At 43.1% G+C, this 27,569-nt stretch overlaps 1 protein-coding gene across 26 annotated transcripts in view; it reads right to left on the bottom strand.

Moving 5' to 3' along the window:
• Positions 1 to 27,569, bottom strand: part of KALRN (kalirin RhoGEF kinase) — a 688,751-nt gene that overhangs the window by 455,743 nt on the left and 205,439 nt on the right. For all 26 annotated transcript variants that reach the window (XM_031009044.3, XM_031009045.3, XM_031009050.3 and 23 more), the window contains exon 4: positions 3,159 to 3,351. In XM_031009044.3, coding sequence (XP_030864904.1) covers positions 3,159 to 3,351 — 193 coding nt within the window. The remainder of the gene's footprint in view (positions 1 to 3,158; positions 3,352 to 27,569) is intronic.

The following is a 27,569-nucleotide window of genomic DNA, read 5'->3' as shown; positions in this document are numbered from 1 at the left end:
TAGGGTGCATAGCATGGAGTACATGCTCAATCCCTGTTAGTACTCACTCTGATGATCTGAAGGCTGCATCATTACGCAAAACCTGAAAAGCAATTTATCTCTCTGTGTCTTGCCACTCTCTGAGCATCCCCTCTTTGTTCCTTCTCTTTCCACCCCTCTCCTAAGAGGAAGGAAGGAGGTGCCATAGGCAGGAGAGCTGGTCTGGAACAATGGTTGTCAAACTTGACTGCTCATTAGAATCCTTTGGGGAGTGTGCAAAAATACCAATGCTCAAACCTCATCCCTAGAAATTCTGATTTAATTGGCTAAATGGGAGCTTGGACATCAGTAGGTTTAAGAGTCCCTCAGATGATTCTAATGTGCAAGTAGAGTTGCAAACTCCTGCTAATCTCCATCCTTGCTACTCAAAGCATACCTCTCAGACCAGCAGTATTGGCATCACATGGGAGCTTGTTAGAAATGCAGAATCTTAGGCCTTACCCCAGACCTATTGAGGCAGAATCTGCATTTTCAAAATCCCCAGGAGATTTGTGTGCATTAAACTTGAGAAACCCTATTCCAAAGTACTTTCTCCTTCAAATTTGGCTCAAAGTTTACCACTTCCGGGAAGTCCTCCATCATTATACTTACCAATTATTATATATCTGTTGTATAAGTATCTGTTGTTGAACAAGCTTATACTCTCATCTCTGTATCACTTGTCACCCCAGTCTGCACTAAGTATTAAATTCACTGTTTTTAAGATACTGCCTTATAAATATTCCTTTGATTGGGAGGCCCCCGGCTATCTCTCCTATCCTCTTATTTAGGAGGCAGAGACAAGCTTGCTCAACTTAGAGTGAAAGAGGTACAGAGAGATGGGACATGCAGGCCAGCAATGCTGAAGCAGAAGTATCAAGACTTACTGAAAAGATGCTTTTCAGTCTCTTCAGCTTATACATCTATAGGCTTGTTGTCACCACCTCTGTATAAACAAGCCAAAATATAGAAAGCATTTCCCTACAGGACTTCTAGTGTTCTGGAGGGGTGCTAGGAGACTATAATAGGTCACTGTTTTTATACCAAGCCAAATTTCTTGTATTGTTTACACAGAGTGAGAATCGCCTGCATCAAGTGTCAGGTCATTGTGCTCAAATCACAGCCTATTTGACACCACACACAGGCGCTCCTGGCCCCCAGGGCACAAAAGTCTGGAATGGGAAGCTGCTGAAAGATTAAAAGCAGCTCTGTGTTTTCAACACACACACATTTAAAAGTTCATCCCCTTGCAGATGAGGACTAGAATTCTGAGGAAGGGAACAGTTTAAATTTGGCTGGAATACAGACGCTTAAATCATGGATTTAATCTGATGTATTGTCATTAAAAATTCTCAGGGGAAACATATACCCTCCAGAAAATTTAGTTTAAAAACATGTTTTCCTTGATTATGAAAGTAATACGTCATCCTTGAAAAAAATAAAAACATATGAAGTAAATAAAAACCATCCATTATCCAGTCACGTAGAATAAACCATCACTAACATCTTCAATCTCAGTTTTCTTCTCCATACATGCACTTTAAAAACAAATCTCAGATTATACTGTCCATATTGTTTTATCACCTGCATTTTACTAAACAATAAATATTTTAATACTATTTTTTCTAAATATGGCTTTTCCTGGCTTCATAGTATTTAGGTTGTTTTTTTTTGTTTGTTTGTTTGTTTGTTTGTTTGTTTTGTTTTGTTTTTTGAGGAGTTTCGCTCTGTCACCCAGGCTGGAATGCAATAGTACAATCTCAGCTCACTGCAACCTCCACCTCCCGGGTTCAAGTGATTCTCCTGCCTCAGCCTCTTGAGTAGCTTGGATTACAGGCACACGCCACCACGCCCGGCTAATTTTGTATTTTTAGTAGAGACAGGGTTTCACCATGTTGGCCAGGCTGGTCTTGAACTCCTGACCTCAAGTGATCCACCCTCCTCAGCCTCCCAAAGTGTTGGGATTACAGTACAGGCGTGAATCACCACGCCCAGCCAGTATTTGTGGATTAATGTCACCAACAGTCATGGCTAGCAAGGATACAACCTATATATGTGTATGTATATGCACTATATATGTATAAATATTTATGCACATGTGTATATATACTATTGTATAGGAACATGTGAGCTGTGATGAACATTCTTGTAGACATTTCTTGTTTGCAATTTTACCTGGCTTTTTACCTTCTTGTTTGTTGAGATTTCATATTAAGAATATTTTCTTAAATTAGGCTGGGCACAGTGGTTCATGCCTATAATCCCAGCATTTTGGGAGGCTGAGGTGGGCAGATCACCTGAGGTAAGGAGTTTGAGACCAGCCAGGCCAACATGATGAAACCCTATCTCTACTAAAAACACAAAAATTAGCTAGGCATGGTGGCAGGTGCCTGTAGTCCCAGCTGCTCAGGAGGCTGAGGCAGGAGAATCACTTGAACCCAGGAGGCAGAGGTTGCAGTGAGCCGAGATCATCACTGCACTCCAGCCTGGGTAACAGAGTGAGACTCTCAAAAAAAAAAAAAAAAAGAAAAAAGAATATTTTCCTAAATTAGTTACTAGATACAGAAATACAGTCAAATAGAAGGAATAAGTTCTAGTATTCAATAGCACAGTAGAGGAATTACAGTTAACAATCATTTATGGTATATTTCAAAAGCTAGAAGAGAATTGTAATGTTTCTAGCACAAAGAAATGATAAATGTTTGAGGTGATGGATATCCCATTTACTCTGATTTGATCGTTATATACTGTATATAGGCATCAAAATGTCACATGTACCCAAAAATACGTACAACTATGATACAGCAATAAAAAAAGAATCGCTACATCAATGGACATAAACTCTTCCTAAGGTTTTTGTTACAAATTGCAAAGCTGCCTCCACAAACAGTTGTCCCAGTTACACAACCACCAACAGTAAATAAGACTGTCTAATGAAGGTGTGCATTTGGGACAATCTCGTGAGCCTCTTGTTCCTCCCCATACTCTAACTGGTAAGGCCATGGCGGCCAAGGAATCCTGAAATCTCAGCCCTTGAGGTGTCACATACTGTATGGTAGATAGAGAAGAGGACGTGAGAAACGTGTGGATGGCAGAAGGGGAAGGGAAAGAAGATGCTAAGAGAGAGAAATATGGCTCACCTCAAAGATGAATTTGGAGCTGCCAAAGTTGGTCTTCTGTTTCTGCCAGAAGTTGTCGGGTTTGATGATGAGGGCCACATGGATCTCAGCTGGAAAGGCTTCCTGCAGCGTTTTGAGGAGGGGCTTGATGAGGTCCCACTTGGAGCCCCGCATGTCGATGATGACAGTGAAGCCACGTTTGCACACGTCCTCACTGTGGGGAGGTCAGAGGTCGGTATGGTCACTCTGGGTAGCTGAGACTTTGGAGTACACAGTCAAAAAGCACCCGGAAACCTGCGCTCCCCTTGACCAGAATCACTCTTTCAACTTCATGCCAGGTCTCTTGGCCACCTTCAAACTCAGCTCAAACTGTACTGCCTCAGAAAACCCTTTCTACATCTGACCAATGGTCCTGGCATTCTGCCTTCTCCCAGCACTTGGCAAATAACTTGGCCTTTCTTACACAGGTTGAGTATCCCTAATCTGAAAATCCAAAATCTGAAGTGCTCCAAAACTTGAAACTTTAAGAGGGTCAACATGATGCTCAAAGGAAATGATTGTTGCAGCATTTCGGAGTTTGGATTTTCGGATTAGGGATACTCACCCAGCAAGTAGAGTGCAAACATTCCCCACCACCCCGCAAAAAAAAAAAAAAAAAAATCCAAAGTCCAAAACATTTCTGGTTCCAAGCATTTTGGATAGGAGCTACCCAACCTGTAGTCAACTGTACTTGGGATGTTTACAATTTGGATATTCACAATTGTATTTGATTTTTATTTTAATTTTTGTCTCCCTTTCTTGCTCCTAAAATGAATCATGTTTTCCCCATTGAAATTCCAGTTCTCTAAAGACAGAGACCCTGTTGCCTCTTAAACCTGAGATGGAAAGTCCTTGACAGGGGTGTTGTTCTGCCCTGTGCTCACATCAGTGACAGGCGCTGGTACATCTTACCACTAAGCCCAAACTGGGCCAAAGAATACTTTTTCAAAAAAAGGCTCCAGGTTGATTCTGCCAGTTGATGAGAGATGGTACACAAAGTATCAATAACATGTATTTATCACCATTGTATTTAAGATGTATTACTTGTAGTTTATTATTATTTCTTTTTACTTTTTTTTTTTTTAAAGAGTCAGGGTCTCGCTATGTGCACTGGCTGGAGTGCAGTGGCTATTCTCAGGCACAATCACAGTGCACTACAGTCTCAAAACTCCTGGCTTCAAATGATCCCCCTGCCTCAGCCTTCCAGATAGCTGTGACTACAGGCTTGCACCACCATGCCCAGCTTTGTGGTTTAAAATGTATGTCAGCTTAAAAAATCAGATCGCTGAGTCATGCTGATCACTCAGAGAGAGCCAAGAGTGGAACTGACTGGAATGGAAGATGCAGACCAGTTGTTTCATGTATTTCCATTGTAAGAGTCACAGTGTGAAATGCACGTATCAGGATGTTGAGGGACAATGGGGGAGGAGTGACTCTTGAAATCAAGGCAAGATGAAGTGACAGTGACCATCTTGAAAACCAAGACATAAGCAGGCTAAATAAATCAAGATGTTGCTATATAACTTAGTAGCAAAGTTTATTTAAACATTTGAACTTTGACTATAACTCCTGAGAATAGGAAGAAAAAAAACGAAGGTCAGAATAGTTATAACATCTCAGTTTGGAAGAAAGTCTATGTTTGGGTAGTTAGGGGTCTTTCCTTCTCTTATTTTTTTAAAGCCAATCCGTTTATTTTATAATTCAAAATAGACATTGGTTACTTCACATTTTAAAATATAAATACCAGCATAGTATTTCCTTAGGGTCTTTCACTTAATTTCCCATTTCCCAGACTGCACTTGTTTAAACCACTATGTATGTTACCTGACCCATATATGTGCCTACCACATATCAGTTGCTTACAGCTGCTGGCAGTAAGGCCACAGAAGGATTCAGGTCACAAAAAGAAATAAAAACCATTTTGGGGGGCTTTATTCTTAAATTTCAACCAGTGATGAGATTGTTACAGCCTCATTAACAGACCACAGCTCTTGACTGTGTGAGTGTCTCAAGCACAAGGCAGCTTACTTAGGCCTCCCTGGTACATAGAAAATTCCCCAGGAGAGGCGACTCTCTCCAGCATGAGAGAAAGGATGAGTATTCTCCCCAAATCCTGCATCCCAAAGGAAAGGAGTTGCCTCTTCTTCCCTGACACTTATTGAAACAATGAGTGGCCGAAGCTTTCCATAAATAATTTTGTCTATCTTTTTGTCTTAAAGCAATGTGACTTTTTCTCCAAATTACAGGATTTATTTCCCATTATAAGAGAACACCTGATAATTACACAAAAGTTGAAGTAGTCAAAGATCCATGCAAGAGATGCTAATGGTAGGACTTTATAACACCCAGGCCTATTTCCTTTCCACCTTTTCTGTGCGTAGATTTTTCATATCATATACTGTTCTACTTTTCACTGTAACGTAGTTTTTTCTCATGTCTAAAATTTCTTCCAATCTGTTGCATTTAGTGATAGTCCATCTTATGCCTATACCATAACTTATTTGATCATTCTCATGATTGTTTTACAGAAAGGTATGTCAACTTACATGTCCACCAGCAGTGTATGACAGTACCACCCCCTTCCTGTATCCTCACCAGCACTGGTCATTGAATTTTTAAAATCTTTGCCCGTTTTATTAAAAAATATATAAGATTATATTTAAATTTGCATTTCTTTGATTACTAGTTATTGCTTTTTGGCCTGTAAATATTTCTTCTGTGAATTACCTGATCAGCTCTTTTGTCCATCTTTCTATCAGGGATTAGTGGCTTTCTACTGGGATTTAGGGGTTTTCTCACTGAGCATCATTTAGTTTAGCTTAACTTATATTTGTTGCATGCCCCCACCTATGTCAGGTTCGGCAACGTTAACTGTGGGTCTTGCCTTTCCTTAGAGATGATTGTCTTCCTTATTTCCCTGCTCCTCAGACTCCATCTCTGTTGCTGTAATTATGCTGACCTGAGAATTCTTTGTCCCTAACAACAAATATTCAGTGTTGCTACCAAGAGCTGGAGGTCAACAATCCCAGCATCCAAAGCTGGTGGTCAGTAGCAGGTTATGCCCTGTTAACTAATCATTTCTGACAACTAAGAGTAGAAATTAGGTCCTAATATTCTGTAGGAGGTTCTCAATAACTCAGGAGATGGAGAAAGAGGCCCAGGAGCTGAGTGCTGTGACCTAATCTAATTGGCATCTTTCTGTGAAAACAGGCTAATCTTCCAAGGTGCTTTGTGTGTTTGGTTTCAAGTAAGGGGCATAGCTGGGAAAGGGGAAACAACTATTTCATTGTGTGCTCATTCTATGCTGGGGCTATAGTTCAGTATTTGCCATACATCATTTCATTATATCCTAACAATAACTTCATAAACTAGGTATGGTTATCTCCATGTGACAGAAGATGAAATGGAGGCATAAAATCTGCCTAAGATCACATAACTAGTAAGTGGCTAAGCGAAAATTCAAAACCAGGACTGTTGACTTGAAAACCCAAGCTCAGGCTGGCTCATGCATATAATCCCAGCACTTTGGGAGGCTGAGGCGGGCAGATCACTTGAGGTCAGAAGTTCGAGACCAGCCTGGCCAGCGTGGTGAAACTCCGTCTCTACTCAAAAATACAAAAAAAAAAAAGAAAACCCAAGCTCAGGTTACTATATCATACTATAACCCACCACACTGACACTATGTGTGGGTGTTTTTGTTTGGGGACAGGAGTTGGGGGTCAGAGATGAGGGGATTAAGTTAGGGGACTCAGAGGAGATGGGGTAAATTAGGGCAAGGAGTCTAAGTGAATGATCTCCCTTCTGGAGTCTGTGAAAAACCACAAAGTCAGAGAAGCAAAAGAGCATGGCATATTGAGAAAGTTCAAGTGATTAACTCTGGTTCAGGCCTTTGAATGCATGAGAGTGCAGCTCTGAGTGCCTTGGAGAGTCCCATTCTGGGCTCTGTCCCTCTTTTTGCACACCACCCCCCCTCTACCCCAGGAGCCAAGATGACTCACCCACATACAGTCTGTGCTGCACATCCCTCTTCCCCTTCTAGGCCAAGCTCCTAGTATCTGAAACCCTAATACTCTCCACCCAAAGGGCCCTTAGCCTACTTCCTGGGCCCATGGGTATCTCTTTCCAGGGTCCAATTCCCAAGGGCAAGTAACACCACCATTATGTGTACCCCTAAGCCTGAGGGGTAGCAAAGGGCTGCTATTTGCAAGGATGTGGCTAGAATATAAATGTGTGAGCTGGGGTGTTCACTTGAATGCATGAGGTCCCCCTGCCATGTAAGGCTGAGCTAGGGAGTGGAGAGAGAAGGCAGGCAGAGCATGAGTGGAGGCTGGTCTACTGTGCTGCCACATTTGGGCCTGGGAGCTCAAAGGAGTCCAACAAATCTAAATTTAAATTTGGCCTCCTAGGTTGCTGTGAAGATATATTTGTCAAGGTAGAAGGACAGAACATGTTTTATTTAACAGTTTCTTAGCTTGCTACATTAATTTCACATATTCAGACAAAGGGTATGTGAGCTTCCATTTGTACTCTTGCCCTAGGCACCACAATGTTAGAATCAGGCCTTGCAAGAGACAAGACTGGAGGGGATGTAGGCTTCAAATCAGAATGCACCTCATATGGCAAGGCAGGAGCAGTGGATTTGTCCTAAAGGCACTGAAGGGTAAGATTCAGAGAAGGAACATGATCAGGTGATTCAGACAGATTACCCTCCAGCTGTGCAGAAGGAGGGTAAACTGGGGTCAGCCCAAAGGAGTGTGTAAGAGTAGAAGAAGGGTCCTTGCTAAAATGACTCTTCAAGGAAGTCTTCCATGGACAACCCTATTTAAACCTGTAACTGTCACCTGGCACTCTTTATACCCCTTCTCTTTATTTTTCTCCTTAGCACTTATTACCATCTGGATAATATGTTTTACTTATTTACTGTCCATCTTCCCTCACTGGAAAGTAACCTCAGTAAGGGCAGGAAGTTTTTACTCGTTTCACTGTTGAATGTTCAGTGCCTACTACAGTGCCTGGTGCAAACGAGGAAGGGGAGGCAGCAGCTAAGGGTATGAAAACTAGAACCAGCTTCCTAGGCCTGAATACTGGCCCCATCATTTACTTACTGTGGAACCCCTCTGTGCCTCAGTTCCCACAATGTAAAATGTGAATAATAATTACAGGGTTGTCTTAAAGCCTAATAGACATAAATCACTTAGGATGGTGCCATACACAGACTGTTCTATGTAAGACTAAGATGCCATAGGAGATGTCACTGGTGTCCACCCAGGGTCCCTTTACTAACCACTATGCCTGTTCTCCAGTTCCAAGAGTTTTGAAGCTATCAGCTGATGCCTGTAACCATCTCTGAATACTTGCTTTAGCTGATGCCTACGCTTCTCCAAGAGAAACCTGGGCAGTTATACTCCCACACCAGGGCTAGCAAGTGCCTGCCTGGTACAGGTGTGTCAGAGCCTAGCTCCTTTACCTCATTGCAGAGTAACTCTGAAGTGTGATGCATTTTCACCGCCTCCCCAGTCTCCCCAGAAGGCTCCAGCTAGACTTCACCTGAAGTCTTCACATATCCTTAGTTGGTTTTCCCCTTTCCTAACTCTGCTTCTTTCAGTCTCTTACAAGTTTTTCCTGAATAGCAGACCCTTAATAAATCATTTGTATCCAAATCTCTGTTATATTAAACACAGTCTAAGACAGTTATTTTTATTACAGTGTTATAAATAATAATGTAAATATAAATTGTATACAGTTGGCCCTCCATATCTGTGGGTTCCACATCCATGTACTCAACCATCCTTGATGGAAAATATGTACAGCCACCTCTCTGAATCAGCAGGTCTCAAACTTTGGTTGGTTGAATCTGCCAATGTGAAACCAGCAGATTTAGAGGGCCAATTGTATATTTCATACATATATGAAATTCTGAAGGCAATTTGATATATGGTCTGGAAGTTAAAAGAGAAATCTGGTGTGGAAATTTTTATTCAGGAGTCACACAGTGCCTGGCACATAGTAGGTGTTCAAGAACATTTGCTGAATGAATAGATCCCCGAATGGGTGGTAGCTGATGTGTACACAAGTGGGTGAGATCCCCCAACAAAATCCAGGAAGAGGAAAAGAACCATCTTCTGAGTCAAGAATAGAATTGACAGGAATATCAGTGTTTAAGAGGTGGGAGAAGGAAGTAGATGACCCTGAGGAAAAAATGAAGAGGTTAGAGAGAACCAGGAGAGGAATGACGTCAAAGAAATAAGGGAGGAGAGGATTGCAAGGAGGAACCACAGTGTCAAATGCTGCAGAGAGACTGGTCATTCACTAAGAGCAGAACTATTGTACTTAGCAACTAAGAGGCCACGGTCTCTTGAGTCAGGGAAATTTCAGTGGGGTGCTGGGGCCAGAATAAATGCTGGAGCAAGGAAGCAGTCTTTCTGGTTAATCTCTGTAATGATTAGCAGGAAGTGCCACAGACATCAGAGGCTGCTTGTGGTGCACTTCCACCCCCTGGCTCTGTCTCCCCAACCCCAGCAGTGGCCAGAGTATGCATGGTGCTCTCTGGCCAACCAACTCCCACAGCTGCTCCCCAGCCTGCCCTCTTCCCCAAGGCACAACACTCCCAGACCTGTTCTCTCATTCACTGTGCTCAAATGACAGCAGTTTGAGCAGACCCGTTTACAGTGGAACATAACTAACAGGTAGCCTGCTTTTTTTCCTTTAGGTGATTTACCTTTTAAAAGATATTTATTAGCCCAAATCAAACTTTCAAGGGCAGAAGTTTGCATTGTGTATGGTGAGGACAGGGGCATAGGAGGGTGAAGTTTGGAGCAGCAGACTTTTATATCCTTATTTTTTATTTAAAAATATTTTTCAAAGCAGACTTTTAAATCCCCTCAGGAGGGGAAAGAACAGTGGGTGACCCCCTTCCTGTTCCCACACCTGCTACTTGAGAGGGAGAAGGCAGCCACTGCCCTGTCTCCCCTGTGCCCACCCTGCCCTATAGTTTCCCATCTGGGCCATGGGTCTCCTGAGGCCCCCTTGGCCAGGTTCTCACCCTTTGTGATAAATTACAATCCCTTCAAACTGAGCTGTGTTCTGTTTCATAGACTCTCCAGGGCTCTTGGGCCCAGAAGTCATAAATGTATACCAAATGACTGGATGATTGATCAGCTGTTTCTTGTACCATTTACTCTTTTGTTCATTAAATGCCACTGGGGCTGTTTTCACTTAGTAAGCCTGTGCTATCTCAGAAAAGCACTTTCACCACTTTATGCCAATGCTTCTCAAACTTTAGTGACTTTCTTTATCACCTAGAACACTTGTTTAAAAATGCTGATTTGGGGGAAGTCTTCCAGATATTCTGATGAATGTTGGTCTGGGATAAAGCTCAGGATTCTCCCCATAGTGATCCAAGGACAACAGTTAAGCACTCTTAGGTGTGGTTTTTGAGAGTTTAATGATAAAAACTCACTTTGTCTAAATCAGATATTACAATATGCATTTAATAAATAGTAGGTAACACACAAATAGATAGAGTAACAATGAAATAAGTCAGAACAACATCTGCAAGGTGAACAACTACACCATACAGAAGCCTGTTGAAAATGTTAGTTTCTCTCTCCATGGCCTCAGGCTGTCTCCAGTGGAGTCATTTACTGCAAGAATAGGCTTGGAAGGATTTCTGCCATTGGAGCAAATGTCTGGTTCTTTTTGCAAAGACTGAGCTCCTCCTCTTGGCCTAATGAGGCTTTCCCTAAAGAGCTTGGCAGTTTCCCTCCCCAGTATTGCTGCATGTGCTCAGACATCTACTGAAGATTTGCTTTCCCTGGCTCCCCTCTCTAAGTTGCCATGAAATCACTGCGAGGTTTCTGCTTCTTGTCGTACACCTGACCTGGCAGCCACATCTCAAACTTCTGGGCAAGGCCTGGGTGTCTCTCTAGGTGCATGTTAGGTCCTGCCCACACCTGATGCCCACAGAGTCATCTCCTGACCCACTGGGCTGGCTACAGGTCTGATAGATCCAGGTGTAGAGGGCTTCTGTGGGTGGGTGGGTGTGTGAGGAATGAATGAATAGGCATGTCACAACTGATCGTTTTCACTCATGGTAGCCTAGCAGAGATCACAGTTTAGCAGCCCACTATTGAAGACAATCCCCCAAAGTGGTTTTATTAGGCACAGTTGTTGTTGTCTGTAAAGTTTTTATGTCTTTGGAGAAGGCTTAAAAACCACTCTTCAAGCCACTCCCCCTCATTTACAAACTTACACAACCAGTTTGTTGGCCTTTGGATTTGCCTTCTCTGTCTTAGTTGCTACTATTATCCCAGCTCTGTTTCACACTTTAGGAGACTCAATTACCTCCACTTGAGGGGCAGGGGGCAATTAGGGTACCAGTGCCTCAAGCCACAGGTCTCTCTGGACCCAGACAGCAGGGCTGAGCACCTGTCAATGACAACCCCAGGCCAAGCTTTGTCCTATATTACAGTTTGGCCTTAGGGAGACAAATGCCACTTTCTCCCATCTTGACTTCCAATCTCTTCTTCCTGAACTTCTTTCCAGGTTCCTGTCTGAGCAAATCCCAGAATGTCTCTCTGGATTCTCCCCTGGCCACATGAGTGAACCACCTTGCATACCGCCCATTATCATCTGACCGCAGGGTTGAATTCAAATGCTACCTTCTATTCTTTCCCGATCTTTCTTCTACATTATTGCCTGATCATCCTCTGTCAGAGCAATCTCCTCCTCGCTAAAACAGACAACACATTATCCATGCCTCTCTTAATGCATTTATTAGTTTCAATTTTATATTCAGTTTGCCCTCTCATGCCTCTATGCCTTTGTGCTTGCCCACGCTAACCCCATCTTTGCCTGGGTAATTTTTACTCACATTTTTACATTCACAAGCCTCACAAGCCTCTTCTTCCAAGAAGTCTTCTCTTACAGATACATTCCCTCCCCACCCTGCTCCATCCACACTGGGATAAGGGGCTCTTCCTATGCATTGCCATGACCCTGTGCTTTCCCACGTGGCAACTGTCATGGCTACACGTGGGGTATCTACAGCCAGGCTCTGGTTGACCAATTTCTAGAGCCTTACAGAGATTCATACGGCTTCAAAAGGAGAATCTCATTATGAAGGTGCTTCACAAATAATACAGTGTCACATAAATGCACCATATTATCTATTAGTTCATTAATTTATTCATGCAACATACATTTATTGAGCATTTACTTTGTGGCTGGCCCAGTACCAGGCACCAGGGATATATAAATGTGGACAAGACAGAAACATGAAAGTTTCATTCTAGAAGGAGAGGTGGACACAAGACAATGCTAGATAAAGAGAATAAATGCAAGTTATGATAAGTCTTAAGAACTTCTTAGGACAGCCCACATGAGGAGCAAAGACTGAAACTATATGAAATAATTTGTTAAGGGAACACTAAAAAAATACTAGAGGCCGGGCACGGTGGCTCATGCCTGTAATCCCAGCACTTGGTGAGGCTGAGGCGGGCAGATCACTTGAGGTCAGGAGTTCAAGACCAGCCTGGCCAACATGGTGAAACCTGTCTCTACTAAAAATACAAAATTAGCTGGGTGTGGTGGCAGGAGCCTGTAATCCCAGCTACTCAGGAGGCTGAGGCAGGAGAATTGCTTGAACCCGGGAGGCGGAGATTGCAGTGAGCTGAGATCGCACCATTGCACTCCAGCCTGGGTAACAAGAGCAAAACTCTGTCTCAAAAAAAAAAAAAAAAAAATATATATATATATATATACTTCAGACAGAGGGAACAGCCTGTGCAAAGGCCCTGAGGAGTCAAAGAGCCTGGATGCTGGCTGCTCCTCCACTGCAGCCAGGGGAGGAAGCAGAAATCATAAACTTTGGTAAGGAAGCAGGAGACCAGCAGCTACATCTTGGCTAGCCCTTTAAATCGTGAGGACCTCAAATCTTCCAGCTGAATAGACATACAATGAGAGCCAAACTACTGAAATTTGGGGCAACTTTTTTTGGTAAAAATGAGACATATTCATATATTAGTGGTAAAAGCTAACTTACTGAACACATGAGGCTCTATATTAACATTTATATACATTATCTTATTAATTCCTCAGATGAAACTCATAAGTAGCTGCTATTTATTATCCTGCCCTACCGTTAAGAAAACTGAGGCTCAGAGAAGTTGCTTACAGTCACCAGGAAAGGGTAAAATCAGGATTTGAATCTTGTTTTGCTTGACTCCAGTATTTGTGCATAAAACTACAATATTTTTTTTTTTTTTTTGCTTCATAGATGCATAGAACACTTGATCTTGAAGAAACATTCATGCTTCTTCTTGCTAGCTCCTCCTGTTAGAACTGAGGGTAGCAAGTTTCAGAGGTGGGAAGTGACTTGCTCTAGGTCACACAGTCTGCTGGATATCTTAGCCATTTGGGCCAGGCATCTAGTTGTCAACTGCCTTACTCCAGGTCTTTTATAAAGCCATGAGAACTCTGGAAGTGACAGGAAGAAAAATCCTCCCTTGAAGAAGCAAACATCAAATAATCTGGCTTGGAGGCCCTGGGTATCCTGTGTGAGTACTAAAACCCCTAACTCAGGAATAAGGACCATCCTCCTCATGGTTTCCACTGTGCTCTGGCAGCAGAGAAATGGCCTGACCCTGTTTGCCCCCACTCATGTGATGCCACCTGAGATCTACCCCATTTCTATGAATGTCTGGCAGATTCCCACTTAAAACAGCTGCTGGAATAAAGATCACATTGATCCATTCTGATGGCAGGTGGGGAAGCAGAGACCCATAACAAGCACCACTCCAGTGGACCAGTCAGGGGGATGAAGATTTCTGCTTACCTCCTTAGTGTGTGCTGCTGGGGGCCGGTTCCATTGGCCTGGGTGAGTGTTTCAGGGTATCAGCAGTGTGAAGATGTCAGAATCCTAGTGTGAGGACCAGGAATCCCTAGTGCTTGGGCTGTGATGGAGCACAATTAACCTTCAAATAAGACCTATTCACTAGGATGTCCAGGGAAGGTGACAAACTGAACACGGGTAGAGAGCTAGCCTGGTCACTGAGGAGTGGCTGACAGAGAAGAAGGACAAGGCAAGCTAAGAGTTCCTCATTTAATGAGGGTGGCACTGGCCCTGCCATAGCACAGCTTTGGTCCTACAGGGCTGACAGTGCAGGATGACTTGGGGGAATGATCGGGAGGAGTCTTATCCATGATGCCTGGGCAGCCTTTAGTACCTGCAGACCATTCACCATAGGCAGACAGAAACCAGAAAAGGGAGGAAGAAAAAGTAGCCCCAAGTAAGTATCCACTTCACACTTTCTCCCAGAACTGTGCTGCACCCATGTCTACCCTAAATCATTACATAAACTGAGTTCTTCTGAATTTGAGGAGAAAGAAAGGTTCCCGGAGTTCTGTAGAGAAAACAATTCTCCTGACCCATTTGTGCCAGAATTCTCAAGTCATTCAGACACGTGGAGAGTCTCTGGCTGTGGGATCTAGACTTTGTTCAAACTTTTGCCCATTACTTGATCTGTGTTAAGCTGCTTTCTGCTCCTCAGGGCTATTCTAACTGCCTCTGTACTTCTGCTGATTGCCCCAAGCCACACCCACTTTCTGAAACACCAGAGATCAGCAGGTTTTAAAGAAAAGTGTTAAAGACACATTAGCACCTGCTTTAAGTTCTCTAATTGGTATAATCAGAAGTAGTAAAAAGAATATTAGATGAGACAGTGTCTTACAGAGAATGAGCCGCTCTCTAGGAATGGGTTTTGAATGAATGTTTGTTCCCACAGACAGTTCTCAAACTGGTCCTTTAAAATGGGGAGGCCTCCTGGATGGCTGGGTATCCAGAAGGCAGGAGAGAGGTGGTGGGGCTCCCTGTGCTGCTCATGCGCTCTCTCCGCTGGGTCATGGGTGACTGTTCTCCACCAGTTGTCTTTCTGTCAAGCTGTAATCCAGCTGCCAAAAGACCTCCTCAGAATCCACGTTAATTCATCCAGAGGTTTTTGTTGTTGTTTGTACTGGAAGTCACCCTCTGGCCTCTTACCCAGGTTATTATTCCAAAGAGTTAGTGTCTTTTCTACCCATTTAACAACACATCTTTTGCCTCTGCACATCTGATTTGTGATGCCAGGGCTGGTGGGGGCAGTGGGGTGGTGCAAAGGCAGTATCTTATCCTAAATCTAAGTTTCAAGTCCTCCTCTATAAAGTGGTTTGACTCAGTATCTGTGCATAAAACTGCCATGCTATCTTGCCTCATAGATGCATAGAACACTTGATCTTGAGGAAACATTCATGCTTCTTCTTGCTAGCTCCTCCTGTTAGAACTGACGGTAGCAAGTTTAAGAGGCGGGAAGTGACTTGCTTTAGGTCACACAGTCGGCTGGATATCTTAGCCGTTTGGACCAGGCATCTAACTGTCAACTGCCTTATTCCAGGTCTATAAAGTGAGGAGATTCTGATTAATTGGTCTGGGGTTGGACTCGATCATTTTTAAAAGGTCCCCCTGGTGATTCTAATGTGCAGCCATGGTTAAGTACCACTGAAGGTAAAGTTGTAGAGATTTGTTTGCCTATTTCTAGGTCTAGGAACTACTCCTTGTCAGTTCCTCACCCTCAAGTGTGCCAGAAGCAAACCCAACTCTTGCCCATCAGAGTCCCAGGGAAACCCTAACTGTAGACCAAATGAGGAAGGTTGATAGTTTCCACCTTTTTAAAGTCTGCTACCTAATTCTACACAAATAATACTATTAAAAAACAAAACAAAACAAAAACAAAAAGACCTCTCATTGCAAACACCTGGAACAGGGATGTGGTGGTTTCTCTTTTTCTCTTCCAGGCAGAGTGTGGTAAAGTATCCAATAGCACAGACTCAGGTCCCAAGGTCACACCCAACATTCCCAGGTATAGCCATAAAGTGACAGGTGCAGAGGCCTAAAATCACTCAGCGGGATCTCTGCATCCACATCCCAACTTGTCTTCAATGCTGCCTTTAAACAAAATATTCTACAAATCAAGTCCTCTCAAAAAGAACAAAGACAGTGGCTCACGCCTGTAATCCCAGCACTTTGGAAGGCTGAGACAGGCAAATTGCTTGAGCTCAGGAGTTCGTGACCAGCCTGGGCAAGATGTTGGAACCGCGTCTCTACAAAAAAATACCAAAAGTAGCTGGGCAAGGCGGCGCATGCCTGTAGTCCCAGCTACTAGGGAGGCTGAGGTGGGAGGATAGCTTGAGCCCAGAAGGTGGAGGTGGCAGTAAGCCAAATTGCACTACTGCACTCCAGTCTGGGCAACAGAGCCAGACCCTGTCTCAAAAAAAAGAAAAAAAGAAAAAAAAAAAAAAAAGCAAAGACTTGCCATGCCACACTGCAAACAGTCAAAAGAGCATCCCACAGCTGAAGGGAGCTCCCAAAGAGAGCTCCAGGAATGGTAGGGGTGACAGCAGGATCAGGCAAATGCACGCAGTCTTCCAAAGGATGTACACCTTGGAGGGACCAGCATGAGGCAGCTGCATAAACCCTGATGGGTTTGTCAATCAGTAAGGTCATTTTACAGCCTTACAGGCTCTGAAACACAACTCCTGTTCACCAAAGGAAGAGACCCACTTTCTGAATCAGAGTGGCTTGGGAGCACAGCATTTGTTTGGAAGGAGCTACTCTTAGCCAAGAGAAGACATGAAAACTGTGAAAGCACAAGAACCATTGCTCCTAGAGTCTGGTCTAGCTGGCTAGGGAGAGAAGGTGGCAAAGGGGTGGGTTCAGATGGGAGTGGGATGGAAACTGACATCCATTTCAGGACAGCAGCTTCCTGCCCTATTTCCCACCCTCCCTCACAGAGCTGTTCATCCCTTCCTTCTGGGCCATTCAGAACATGCAGCAGAAATGAAATGGAAACCAAAGCACTACAGGGAAAGAAAGAACTGGAAACCAAAACCCACATAGCCCTCCCATTTTCCGCAGGCCTCCTCAGACAAACCCCAAGGTACACTCCTCTGGCCTTCTCTACCTTCTCCTTCTTTCCCGCTCCCCACTCCCCCTAGTCAGGCTATATGAAAAACAATTCATCTTTTAACTTTAAAAAATATCATTATGATCATAGCACATATATCTGTGACAAAGACTGTGACCTGTCTAAGCACAGTGCCTCAGCCACCCCACTGTAAGGCACAGGGAGCCTTTCTAAAATGTGGAGTAAGAGAAGAGAGCTGAGGGGACTCAAGAAAAATGGCAACAGTGCAGCCATGGGCTGCCTCCCACTCAGGTGCTGCCCCCGACCTGGCCAGGACACAGAGCAGCAACTCTACCAGGCTTGGCCTACTACCAATGCCATCACCACTCCTCATTCTCTTGCCACACCCCCACCTCTCCCTGCCCTCTCACAGGAACCCCCACACACTCTCCAGCTGGGCTCTGGTTTCCTGGCAGGCCAGGTGGAATCCTCATTAATAAACCACATGTTTCCTCCAGGAAACAGCCCTTGCTGTGGCTTGCACACACCTCCTCTCCTTCCCTCCTCCTCTTTCTCCTTAAGTAGCAGTCACATTCTTGAAAGCCCAGTGCTCTTTGCCTGCAGCACGCAGACACATGCACAACCACCCCCACCAACACACAATGCAACACGCCACACAAAGCCACCCCCGCAGGCCATGCCCACTGGGTTTTACCAACCAGTGCAGGAGCTCTATTTCCTGCAGGGCAGGCGGCTGTTACCCTCTAGCTAGCCTGCCTTCCCTCTGACACCCAGCCAGGTTGCCCTGGCAGAGGGGACTGATGAGATCCCCATGGTTTACATAGAGGAAAAACCTTGTGATGGCTCAGACACTAGTGGGAACCTGGGAATTACAAGGGAGGTCAAAGAGCTGGAGTCGGGGAGCCCTGTGGGAGGTGAAGGCATGCATGTTTGGATCTTGAAATGGAACAGGGAGGACCAAGGGCTCCAGGTCTTTGCTCCAAATCAGAATAAACTAGGCTGCCCCCACGCATAACTAGCTCAGAAGCTCAGGAAGCTCACATATAGGGTGGAAGAATCCCTCCACATATGACTTCATAGAGGCTCTTATCCTGTGCATGCTGCTCTAGGCACCCTGCTGTCCCACAGGCAGGGTCTATGTTAGGGGGCAGTGTATGTATGATTGCAGCAAGCTCAGGACTGGTACCCTAGCCAGCTGGAGGACCCTGAGCCCATGACTGGACCCCTCTAGACAGCATTCTACTCTTTTTAAAAGAAAGAGTTGGCCTGGCAGACCTCTACAGCTTCTTCCTGCCTTTAAGCTCCAGAATTCCAATTCATCTATTTCCTTTACAATCCAGGTCAGATTTTTACCACCAGTAAATTATGCCTGATTAAGTCCATTTAACTGACATGCTTGTGTGGCTGCTGCCTTGGAAGCTTTCAGTTTTTGTCTTTTCCTGTGGATTCTGAAACCTTAACCAGACCACAAACCTCCTGAAGGCAAGAACTGGGTCCCTCCCCCATTCCCCACCCCATTAATCTGCAGATTCAGCCAAAAGATCATTTGACCATTCCCTCTGAGTTTGTGTGTATGTAAGAACTAAACAAGTGTCCTGTGTATCCACAGAATTAAATCTGAACCAATGTGCAATCTTCCCAATGGAGCACTCCTTCATAGTCAGAGCTGCAAGAGGGTGAGGAATGGTCTTGCTTTCCTCCAAGTCCAAAACAGGGAGTTTCTCTTCAGCCAATGAGGGTGAAGCCTGAATTTCCTGCAAAGGAAAACAGCTTATGGTCTGGAGATCCAGGACATTCTCTTCCTGTGTAGGGAACCAGGGTGGAGTGCATCACAGGACAAGGTTCAGACCTTGTCTCAGGCACCAAGCCAAAACCTGGCACATGCATTACTAGCGATGGAAACAGATAAAATTCCAGCTCCGGACAGAACAGTCTGGGAGATGCAAGGGAGAAAAATGTACTGATTTAAGAGTTTTTTAGTAGCTCTCAAAACCAAGGCTGGTCCTCACTTGACCTAGAACAAATGGGAAATGCAGAGAGGAAGGAGGCTCTGAGAGAAAAGGAAAGAGGGGCCAGGGCCATCAGGACACATGCTTGAATTACGTCAGTAAATTATCCGAAAAACATTCATCCTTGCTGAGTCACCATGGCTGACAAAGTGCTCCCATCTAAGTTCCAGGAGAAATAGGGCTGGCTGTCATACTTGCTTAATTTAGAAACAAGAATATACCTCCTTGGTGAGACTGAGTCCACTGCTAGTTCCCTCGCAGGTACCTCCATGCTCCGTCCCCTGGCAGAAGGCTCTGCCCCACTCTGCCACAGTGCCAGTCCACCCACCTCTGGCCTGGGTACCCCCTGTGGTCACAGCCCTGGACAGAGGAAAGAGAACCTCCTGAAGGAAACCTCAGTCTGGCCTCAGGTACTTCATGTCTGAAATAGAGATCCTGGCATTGGCCCTAAGGAGTATGGGGGGGTGAAGCCCTTTCTTTTTCCTTGGGGAGCCTCCAGTCTAATTGAATTCAGCCAGTTTGCAAGGTGGTGCTCCACACCCTCAGGGGCAAGAAACAAAACCAACCATTCCAACCTGCAAGAGGTTCACCACCTATCAGAGAGAAAGCTGTGTGGTTTCTCTCAGGACACTCAGATCTCATAGAAGGGATGGGACTCGCCCCCATTATATGAGTTTTCTAGATTCAAAAATCTTTAAATGCTGTTCAAATCACTTGTTTTGTTTAGGTAATGCTGGACTTTTGAGAACAAAATTCTGAATAAATCTTTTTTTCTAAAGCAATCTAAGAAAACATGAGATGGGGTGGAGAAGGCGAGGCAGAGACTTTTTTTTTTTCAATACAAGTGACAGAGGCAAACTGGTACAGAAATCTTCTGCAACTGATGAGTGCCTACACCCAAGCTAAATTCTCTGCAACAGAAACCCTAGATAGTGTTGTTTTTCTTGTACTCATCTTCCATGTTGAGAGAAAGAAAATATTGTCTGGAAAGGAAGGTCTGAAAAGACAAATTATCTTCAATGTTTTATCTTCAATGTTTGTGGCTGATGAAAAAGGTCAGGGGGACAGTGGGAGCTCCAAGAGATAAGTTCGCTTGGGGCACTGCAACTTCAGATCTACCAAAGATGAAGGCAAAACCAACAGGAATGTTTTTTGTTAGTGTTTTAGTCTTTTTTAATTTGATTTTATTTTAAAAAGAATTATTATAGAAACACCACACTATTTATATCCCCAAAATAGCATTATTATAAAATTCCCAGTTTCAACTGGCAATTATTACATAGCAGGTGAAACATTTTCACAAACATTATTTTATCTATCATTTACTACAGTTCTTTGAGAAAGATTGTATCAAACTCACTTGTAGTTGAAGAAGAGTAATCCTTGCCTATTGGTTGCTTAAATTTCAGTGTTTCAATAAAATTTTAAACAGTAAAGCTTGGAAAATCCCAGATTTAATGAGGAGAGAACCAGAATAGAACCATTGGAGCCTCTGACAAAACCCATCTATGTCTTCTTGGGCAGCTGAGCTCAGGTACTCTACCACTTGGTGGCAGCACACCTAAACTGCCAGAAGCGTGTACAATAAAGGCAGTCTCTACAAAACTGAAGTGTCGTAACATAGAGTGTCCGTATCAAATATATGCCTGAAAACATACTCAACCCCAAACATCAGTGAAGGGCACATAATCAGACTTAACCAATGATAAGTTAAGAGAGAAATAGAAAACACAGTGAAAATGATATGTAATGGGGGAAAGAGAAACAGCCCCAAATCTGGATCCCCGTAACTGAAAAACACATCCTTTTCCCCCGATGCTAGGCTGTCTCTCCAGCATCTATATTCAGGGAACTCTCTTATTTTCAATATTCCAGCCAAATGAATCCCAGCTAAATTTAACTCATCCTGATTACCTACCACAAACTCCAGAAACACCTGAATGCATTGGATCTTATTTCACCTGACATTGAAGTTGACCTAATCAAGGTGACACCAGACACTTCAGCTTCCTAATCAGCCTGCTCTTGGTGAGCCATAGACTACAGTAGCCTAAAAGAGAAATTAAATGACCACACCTAGGCTTTCCAGGCTCATTCAACATTGCTGCCCAGAAAGGCCTTTCTCCGTAAAAGGCAGATAAGGACACCAGTTCCGATAAACACAAAAGAGGTTAACCACTTTAAGCCATGCCAGAACTGACTACACAACCAGCCAAGGAGCTGAAACACATCCAGAGGCAAAATTAAAGAATCACCAAGGGCAAAAAAAACAAGCAAGCCCTTTTTAGATTTCATATCAGATCCTAACTTTAATGTGTGCTCCCTGTTAAGGGGCCATATTAGTTTAGGAAAGTAAAAGGAATCCTTGCCTGGGAGGCCCTGCAGAGCAGGCCCTGTGACCAATCTCTTTAGTCTTTCCAAAGTCAGGATAAGGTTTAGGTACACAATATATGGCCCTAAGTTAGGGTCATTGATGATGGTGATAAGAATGTTTGCACAATGGTGCCTGGGCAATGGTGAGCAAATAAATTTAGGGAAATGCAAAGAATAGAAAATCTCATTGGAAAACAGTATGGAGGTTTCTCAAAAAGTAAAAATAAAACTACCATATGATCCAGCGATCCCATGTCTAGGTATATGGCCAAAAGAAAGGAAATCATAATGGAGTACTAGTCAGCCAATAAAAAGAATGAGATCTTGTCATTTGCATGACCATGGATGGAACTGAAGGACATTATGTTAAGTGAAATAAGCCAGGCACAGAAAGACAAACATTGCAAGTCATACTGGGAGTATAAATTGATAAATTTGGAAATAAATTTGGTGAGTTGTCCCACCAGCTTTAAAAAAAGGTTCATAAAATAAGTAATGTGATTAAAACATGGGCAAAAGATCCGAATAGACATTTCTCAAAAGAAGATATACAAAATGGCCAACAGGTACATGAAAAAAATACTCAACATCACTAATCATCAGTGAAATGCAAATCAAAACCATATAAGATATCATCTCACCTCATTTAGAATGGCTACTAAAAAAAAACAAACAACAACAACAACAACAACAAAAAACAGAAAATAACAGATGCTGAGGAGGATGCAGAAAAAGGGAAACACTCATACACTGCTGGTGGGAATGTAAGTTAGTACAGCAACTACAGAAAACTGTACAGAGGTTTCTCAAAAAAATAAATATAAAATTACCATATGATCCAGCAATCCCACTACTGGGTATGTAGCCAAAAGAAAGGAAATCTGTGTATCAAAAAGATACCTGCACTCCCATGTTTACTGCAGCACTATTCACAATAGCCAAGACATGGAATCAACCTTAGTGTCCATCAACAGATGAATGGGTAAAGAAAATGTGATATAAATACACAACGGAGTACTCTTCAGCCATAAAAAGAATGAAATCATCATTTGCAGCAACATGGATGGAACTGAAGGACATTATGTTCAGTGAAATAAGCCAGGCACAGAAAGGCAAATATTGCGTGTTCTCACTCATATGTGGGAGCTAGAAAAAAAAAACTCACACAGGTAGTAAATACAATGATGATTACCAGAGGCTGGGAAGAGAAGGGAGAAGGAATAAAAGAGAGCGATTAATAGGTACAAAAGTACAGTTACATAGAAGGAATAAGATCTAGTGTTTGATAGCACAGTAGAGTGACTCTAGTTAACAATAATTTATAATATATTTCAAAATAGCTATAAGAGAAGATTTGGAATGTTTCCAACAAAAAAAATGATAAATTTCTGAGATGATGGAAATCTCAATGCCTCTGATTTGATCACCGCACATTGTATACATCTATCAAAATATCATATGCACCCTATAAATATGTACATTATGTATCAATTTCTAAAAAGCAAAAAAAAATTATATATGTAAAAACTAAAAAAAGTCCATGATTGCTACAGATTTATCTCGAAGAAACCACTTAAGATACAGACAAAGGTTTATATAAAAAGATTTTTACTGAGGGTTACTTACAACACTGAACTTCTGGAAACGACTTAGATGCCCAGTGATAGGATTAATTAAATATGATGCATCCCAAGACACACTATTACACATGAAAAGTTTTTAATGTTATGAAAATATTCCTGTAGTATAATGCTAACTGGAATAAAGCAAGCAGCAAAACTGAAGAAACAATATAGTCCAATTCTGTTTTTAAAAAGCTCTAGGCCAGGCGCGGTCGCTCACGCCTGTAATCCTAGCACTTTGGGAGGCTGAGGTGTGTGGATCACATGAGGTCAGGAGTTCCAGACCAGCCTGCCCAACATAGTGAAACCCCATCTCTACTAAAAATACAAAAATTAGCTGGACGTGTGGTGGGCACTTGTAATCCCAGCTACTTGTGAGGCTGAGGCAAGAGGATCGCTTGAACCAAGGAGGCGGAGGTTGCAGTGAGCCGAGATCACGCCATTGCACTCCAGCCTGGGTGACAAGAGTGAAACTCCGTCTCAATAAAACAAACCTCTAAGAAAAGATAGGAAGGAAATATGTTAATATATTGTTATTATCTCTAGGTGGTGCAGTTACAAGAGCTTTAAAAAACTCTTACAATATTTTTTCTGCACTTACTTTCTCCAGTAAAAGAAATATCTTTCTAATTTAAAAATATAGGCCAAAACTTTGTCACACTGTTAGGCACATATATTCATTCATTACGTATTAGAAGTGAAGTGTTACTGACCTATGGCTGTAACTGCTATCACTACTAGCTCTAATCCTAAACTTAAGCATAACCCTAACCCTAACTTTGAAAAAGCAGTGCTAGGGACAATAAAGGACAAGTGACAAAAGAAGGTCCCTACTTTCAAGCAAGGGAAGGGAAAGAAACTGCCAGTTGTTGTCAGCCCCTTCTGTGAGCTAAATAATGGGCTAGGCATTTTACATGTGTTATCTCACAGAATCCTCACTACCATTGTGTTTGGTAATATCTTTATGCCTATTTTATAGGTAAGAAAATTTTTAGCAAGCATGTGCATTTCACCTCCCAGACGGGAGGATTCTGGGGTTCATTCTTCCTGGACTGGAATACCCTACATAATTTCCAGGTGTCAGCATTTTCCCTGCAGCCCATTCTTTCTCTGCTATTGTTCCACTCCCACCAAGTCAATGCTGATGCCCAAAGCCCCTTCTGAGAGTATACATGGAATATGCATGTGAAGGAGACTCAACTACCCTCACTTATTAGGAATTCTTTTGTCCAGTGCTGGGTGGGTCCTTGATTTATCGCTACAGGCACTTACTGGTTCCTGGAATAACCAGGGCTGCTTCTCATAGTTACTTCATGACCAAGTGGTTTCCGCCTCTGATTGCTCCAGTTATTGTTCTCCAGGGAATCACAAATGTGTCTCTCTGCATTTGAAGCATGATAGCCAGCTCTTCCCCACTCCCTACAACCTGTCCCTGTTCACAGTGTTTCCATGAGCCCCTGTAGTCCCTTAGCCCCACATGGACTGTGCAGGCCCCACAGACCTGCCAAGTCCTACAGTGGTGGCATGGCCATGGAAATGAAGGAGCCTCAAAATGTGCATTAACTGAGCACTAATTCCAGAATTGTACTTCTGACACCACAGCAATGCCAATATAGAAACAGACAGGCAGGTGGGTGAAGGAAACATCTCAGACTCAAAGAAAATGAACAAGATGATCATCGCTAGAATACGATAGAGACTACCCCACCAATGTAGGCATTAAGCTCGGGGTCCCTGCTACTAATAGTCTTTCATTAATCTCTTTAAATAGTTTCTATGGTCTTAAGTGCTTTTGTTTTCTCCCTACATCTCTTGGTATAATTTGGTAACTAAATCATGGTTGACTATCACCCACAGATGAGCATAAATGAGAGTTAACGCATCTAAAACTGAACACAAACACCTGGGGGAGGAACTGTGAAGGACCCCCAGCACCACCACCACCCTCACCACCCCTGTTGTCCTGCATATCCACAGCCGCCATGGTTGCCTTGGCCAGCAGAAGCCCAAGACTGAGGTAATTACCACCTGTATTTCTCACCTGCAGCAACCTTCACACTTAGGTTCCAAAGAGAAGCTTCAGGAAAGCAAGTCTGAAGCGTAGTGGTCCCTGCCCACCATTGTTAGATCTGTGTTGGCGCCCTTCCCTACCGCCCTCTTCCATTGTCCCTCTGTTCCAAATCCAGTCTTAGCCCATCCTTCAGAGTTCACCTTCTTACTCTCCCCAAATCAGTCCTCTCACTCTGCAACCACTGCCACTTCCTTCACTTTTGCCTCCTGATCTCTTCACTGGATAAAAGCTTAGGCTCTGATGCTAGACCGTCTGGCTCCAGATCATACTGACTGTGTGCCAGTAGGCAAGTACTTCATCTCTCTAAGTCTCAGCTTCCTGATATGTAAAAGGGAAATAATGATAATTCCCCTCTCAAAGTGTTGTTGAGAATTAAGTTAATGCATGTAAAATACTTATAACAGTGCCTAGAATTGATTAATAAATGCTAGTTGTTATTTTTACTGTCTTTAACCCACATTATTGGAACTGTTTCCCCATTGCCTAGCCTTCTCTTCCATTTCATCTTCCACTCAGTTGCCAGATGAATCTTCTAAAATGCAATTTTAATTGTCATTCTCTTGCTGAAAAGCTCTTCGATGGCTTTTTTATTGCCTATTAGTAACTAACTTCTTGAACTGGACCCACGGAATTCTACATGCCTCTCTGCCCTATCCTCTGCCATTCTCCCAAAAGACTATGTGTTTCTACATCTTGAGTTTCTGGAACTTAACCTGACACCCCTTCACCTCCTTTGCCCACCCCCAGTGTTCCTTTGAGCCCTTCCCTCTGACTGGCCCACTCCTACCCCTTCGTGCTTTTAGCAAAATTGTCTTGGGGCTTCTAAATGCTGCTCATGTCTCTTTTGAAGTCTCCCCACTCCCAGTCAACAGCGAGGCTGTATGTTCCACATGCTGGAAGGCCAGAGCACTGGGTTCAACCCTCTATTTCATCACTTAACTCAGGGTGCTACCCCACAATTATGCACATGCTAGACTTCCCCAGACCATAGAAGGAGACGCAACCTAATGTTTATGGAATCTACTGTGTACCTGGCACTATGTAAGGACTTGATATACTTTATCTTACTTAATACCAATAATTAATAAATTGAAAATAATTTTACTTTTTCTTTGATATTGATATAAATTATGATATTTATTCTAAAGTACTGAGAAAAGTAATCATTATTAATTTTCCTTATTTCAGTTAACTAAGAGAAATTTCTCAAGAGACACTTTAGCACTGCATTAATCTATTAATAATTTGGTTTGGAGTTCTCAGAGTCAAAACCTTAGCTTCTTTTTCACTCTAAATTATGTTTAAAGATTCATCCATGTTGTTGCACATCACAATAGTTCAGAAATGCTAGTCACAGAAAACTACATAATGTACAATACCATTCTTATAAAGCTCAAAAACAAGAAAAGTAAATAATATATTGTTTATGAAAATATGTGCTGAACTATACCTCCCAAAAAGCAAAAGAAGGATAAACATAAAACCCAGGACAGTGTTATTTTGGGGGGAAGTAGGAGAGTCAGAATGGGGAGGAGCCTTAGGTAGCATTGAGGATAGAGGTGATGTTCTGCTTGTCAAATTGGAGGGTAGGCTCTCAAGTGCTCACTTTATTATTGTGCTTCATAACCTTTACATACACTGCATCTAGTCCCTCATATGTAGCAAATATTGCTATCTATGTATGTTCATATATACTTTTTGTTGCTATTATGATCATTATTACTATTACTGACCTCCTTTAGGGGAAAGACTAACAATTACGAGCACCTGGGTGCTAGAGAGAGCCTGCTAGATAATTCCTCACAATACCCTTATGAGATAGACATTATTTTCCCAAAATAAAAATTAGAATATTAAACTTAGAAATGGTGAATAGCATGCCCAAAGTCTCCCTCTGTGCCAAATATCTTCCATTTGCACCTTGAATCCATTCTGTATCTTCTCTCCACTACCCAGTGCCCTGGGAAGTTGACCTACATGGACTACATCAATGGGCTCCCCTGTCATCTGGCTTCTCAGTACATTCAGTCAACGATGACAGGAGATGAGAGAATGGGAAGAGAGTGGGGTCAAGGTACCAATTCCCCTGCTCCCTGTCATGGAGTCACCATGAGTTGGTGGCATCCTCCACTGAAGGCCACAGTTCCTGTCAGCAGCCTCACAAAGCTCTCCTGTCTCTTAGAAGTGGTAATGTTTCCCCTCCGTGCTGTTTCCAGGCCTGCAATGCCTGAGGGATCCAAACCTTGCTGGTTTCTCTGTTCCCTGCCCACAGCCTTATAAACTGTCTCTTGGTTAAAGTCTTCCCAAATTACCCAGGTTGAGGGGCCATATGTTTCCCAGCTGCAGAAAGGTAGAGCTGG

The sequence above is a fragment of the Gorilla gorilla genome, chromosome 2, assembly GCF_029281585.2.
Source record: "Gorilla gorilla gorilla isolate KB3781 chromosome 2, NHGRI_mGorGor1-v2.1_pri, whole genome shotgun sequence".
Lineage (NCBI taxonomy): Eukaryota > Metazoa > Chordata > Mammalia > Primates > Hominidae > Gorilla > Gorilla gorilla.
Note: the sequence above shows the minus strand (reverse complement) of the source record. Positions and strands in the feature narration are given on the sequence as shown.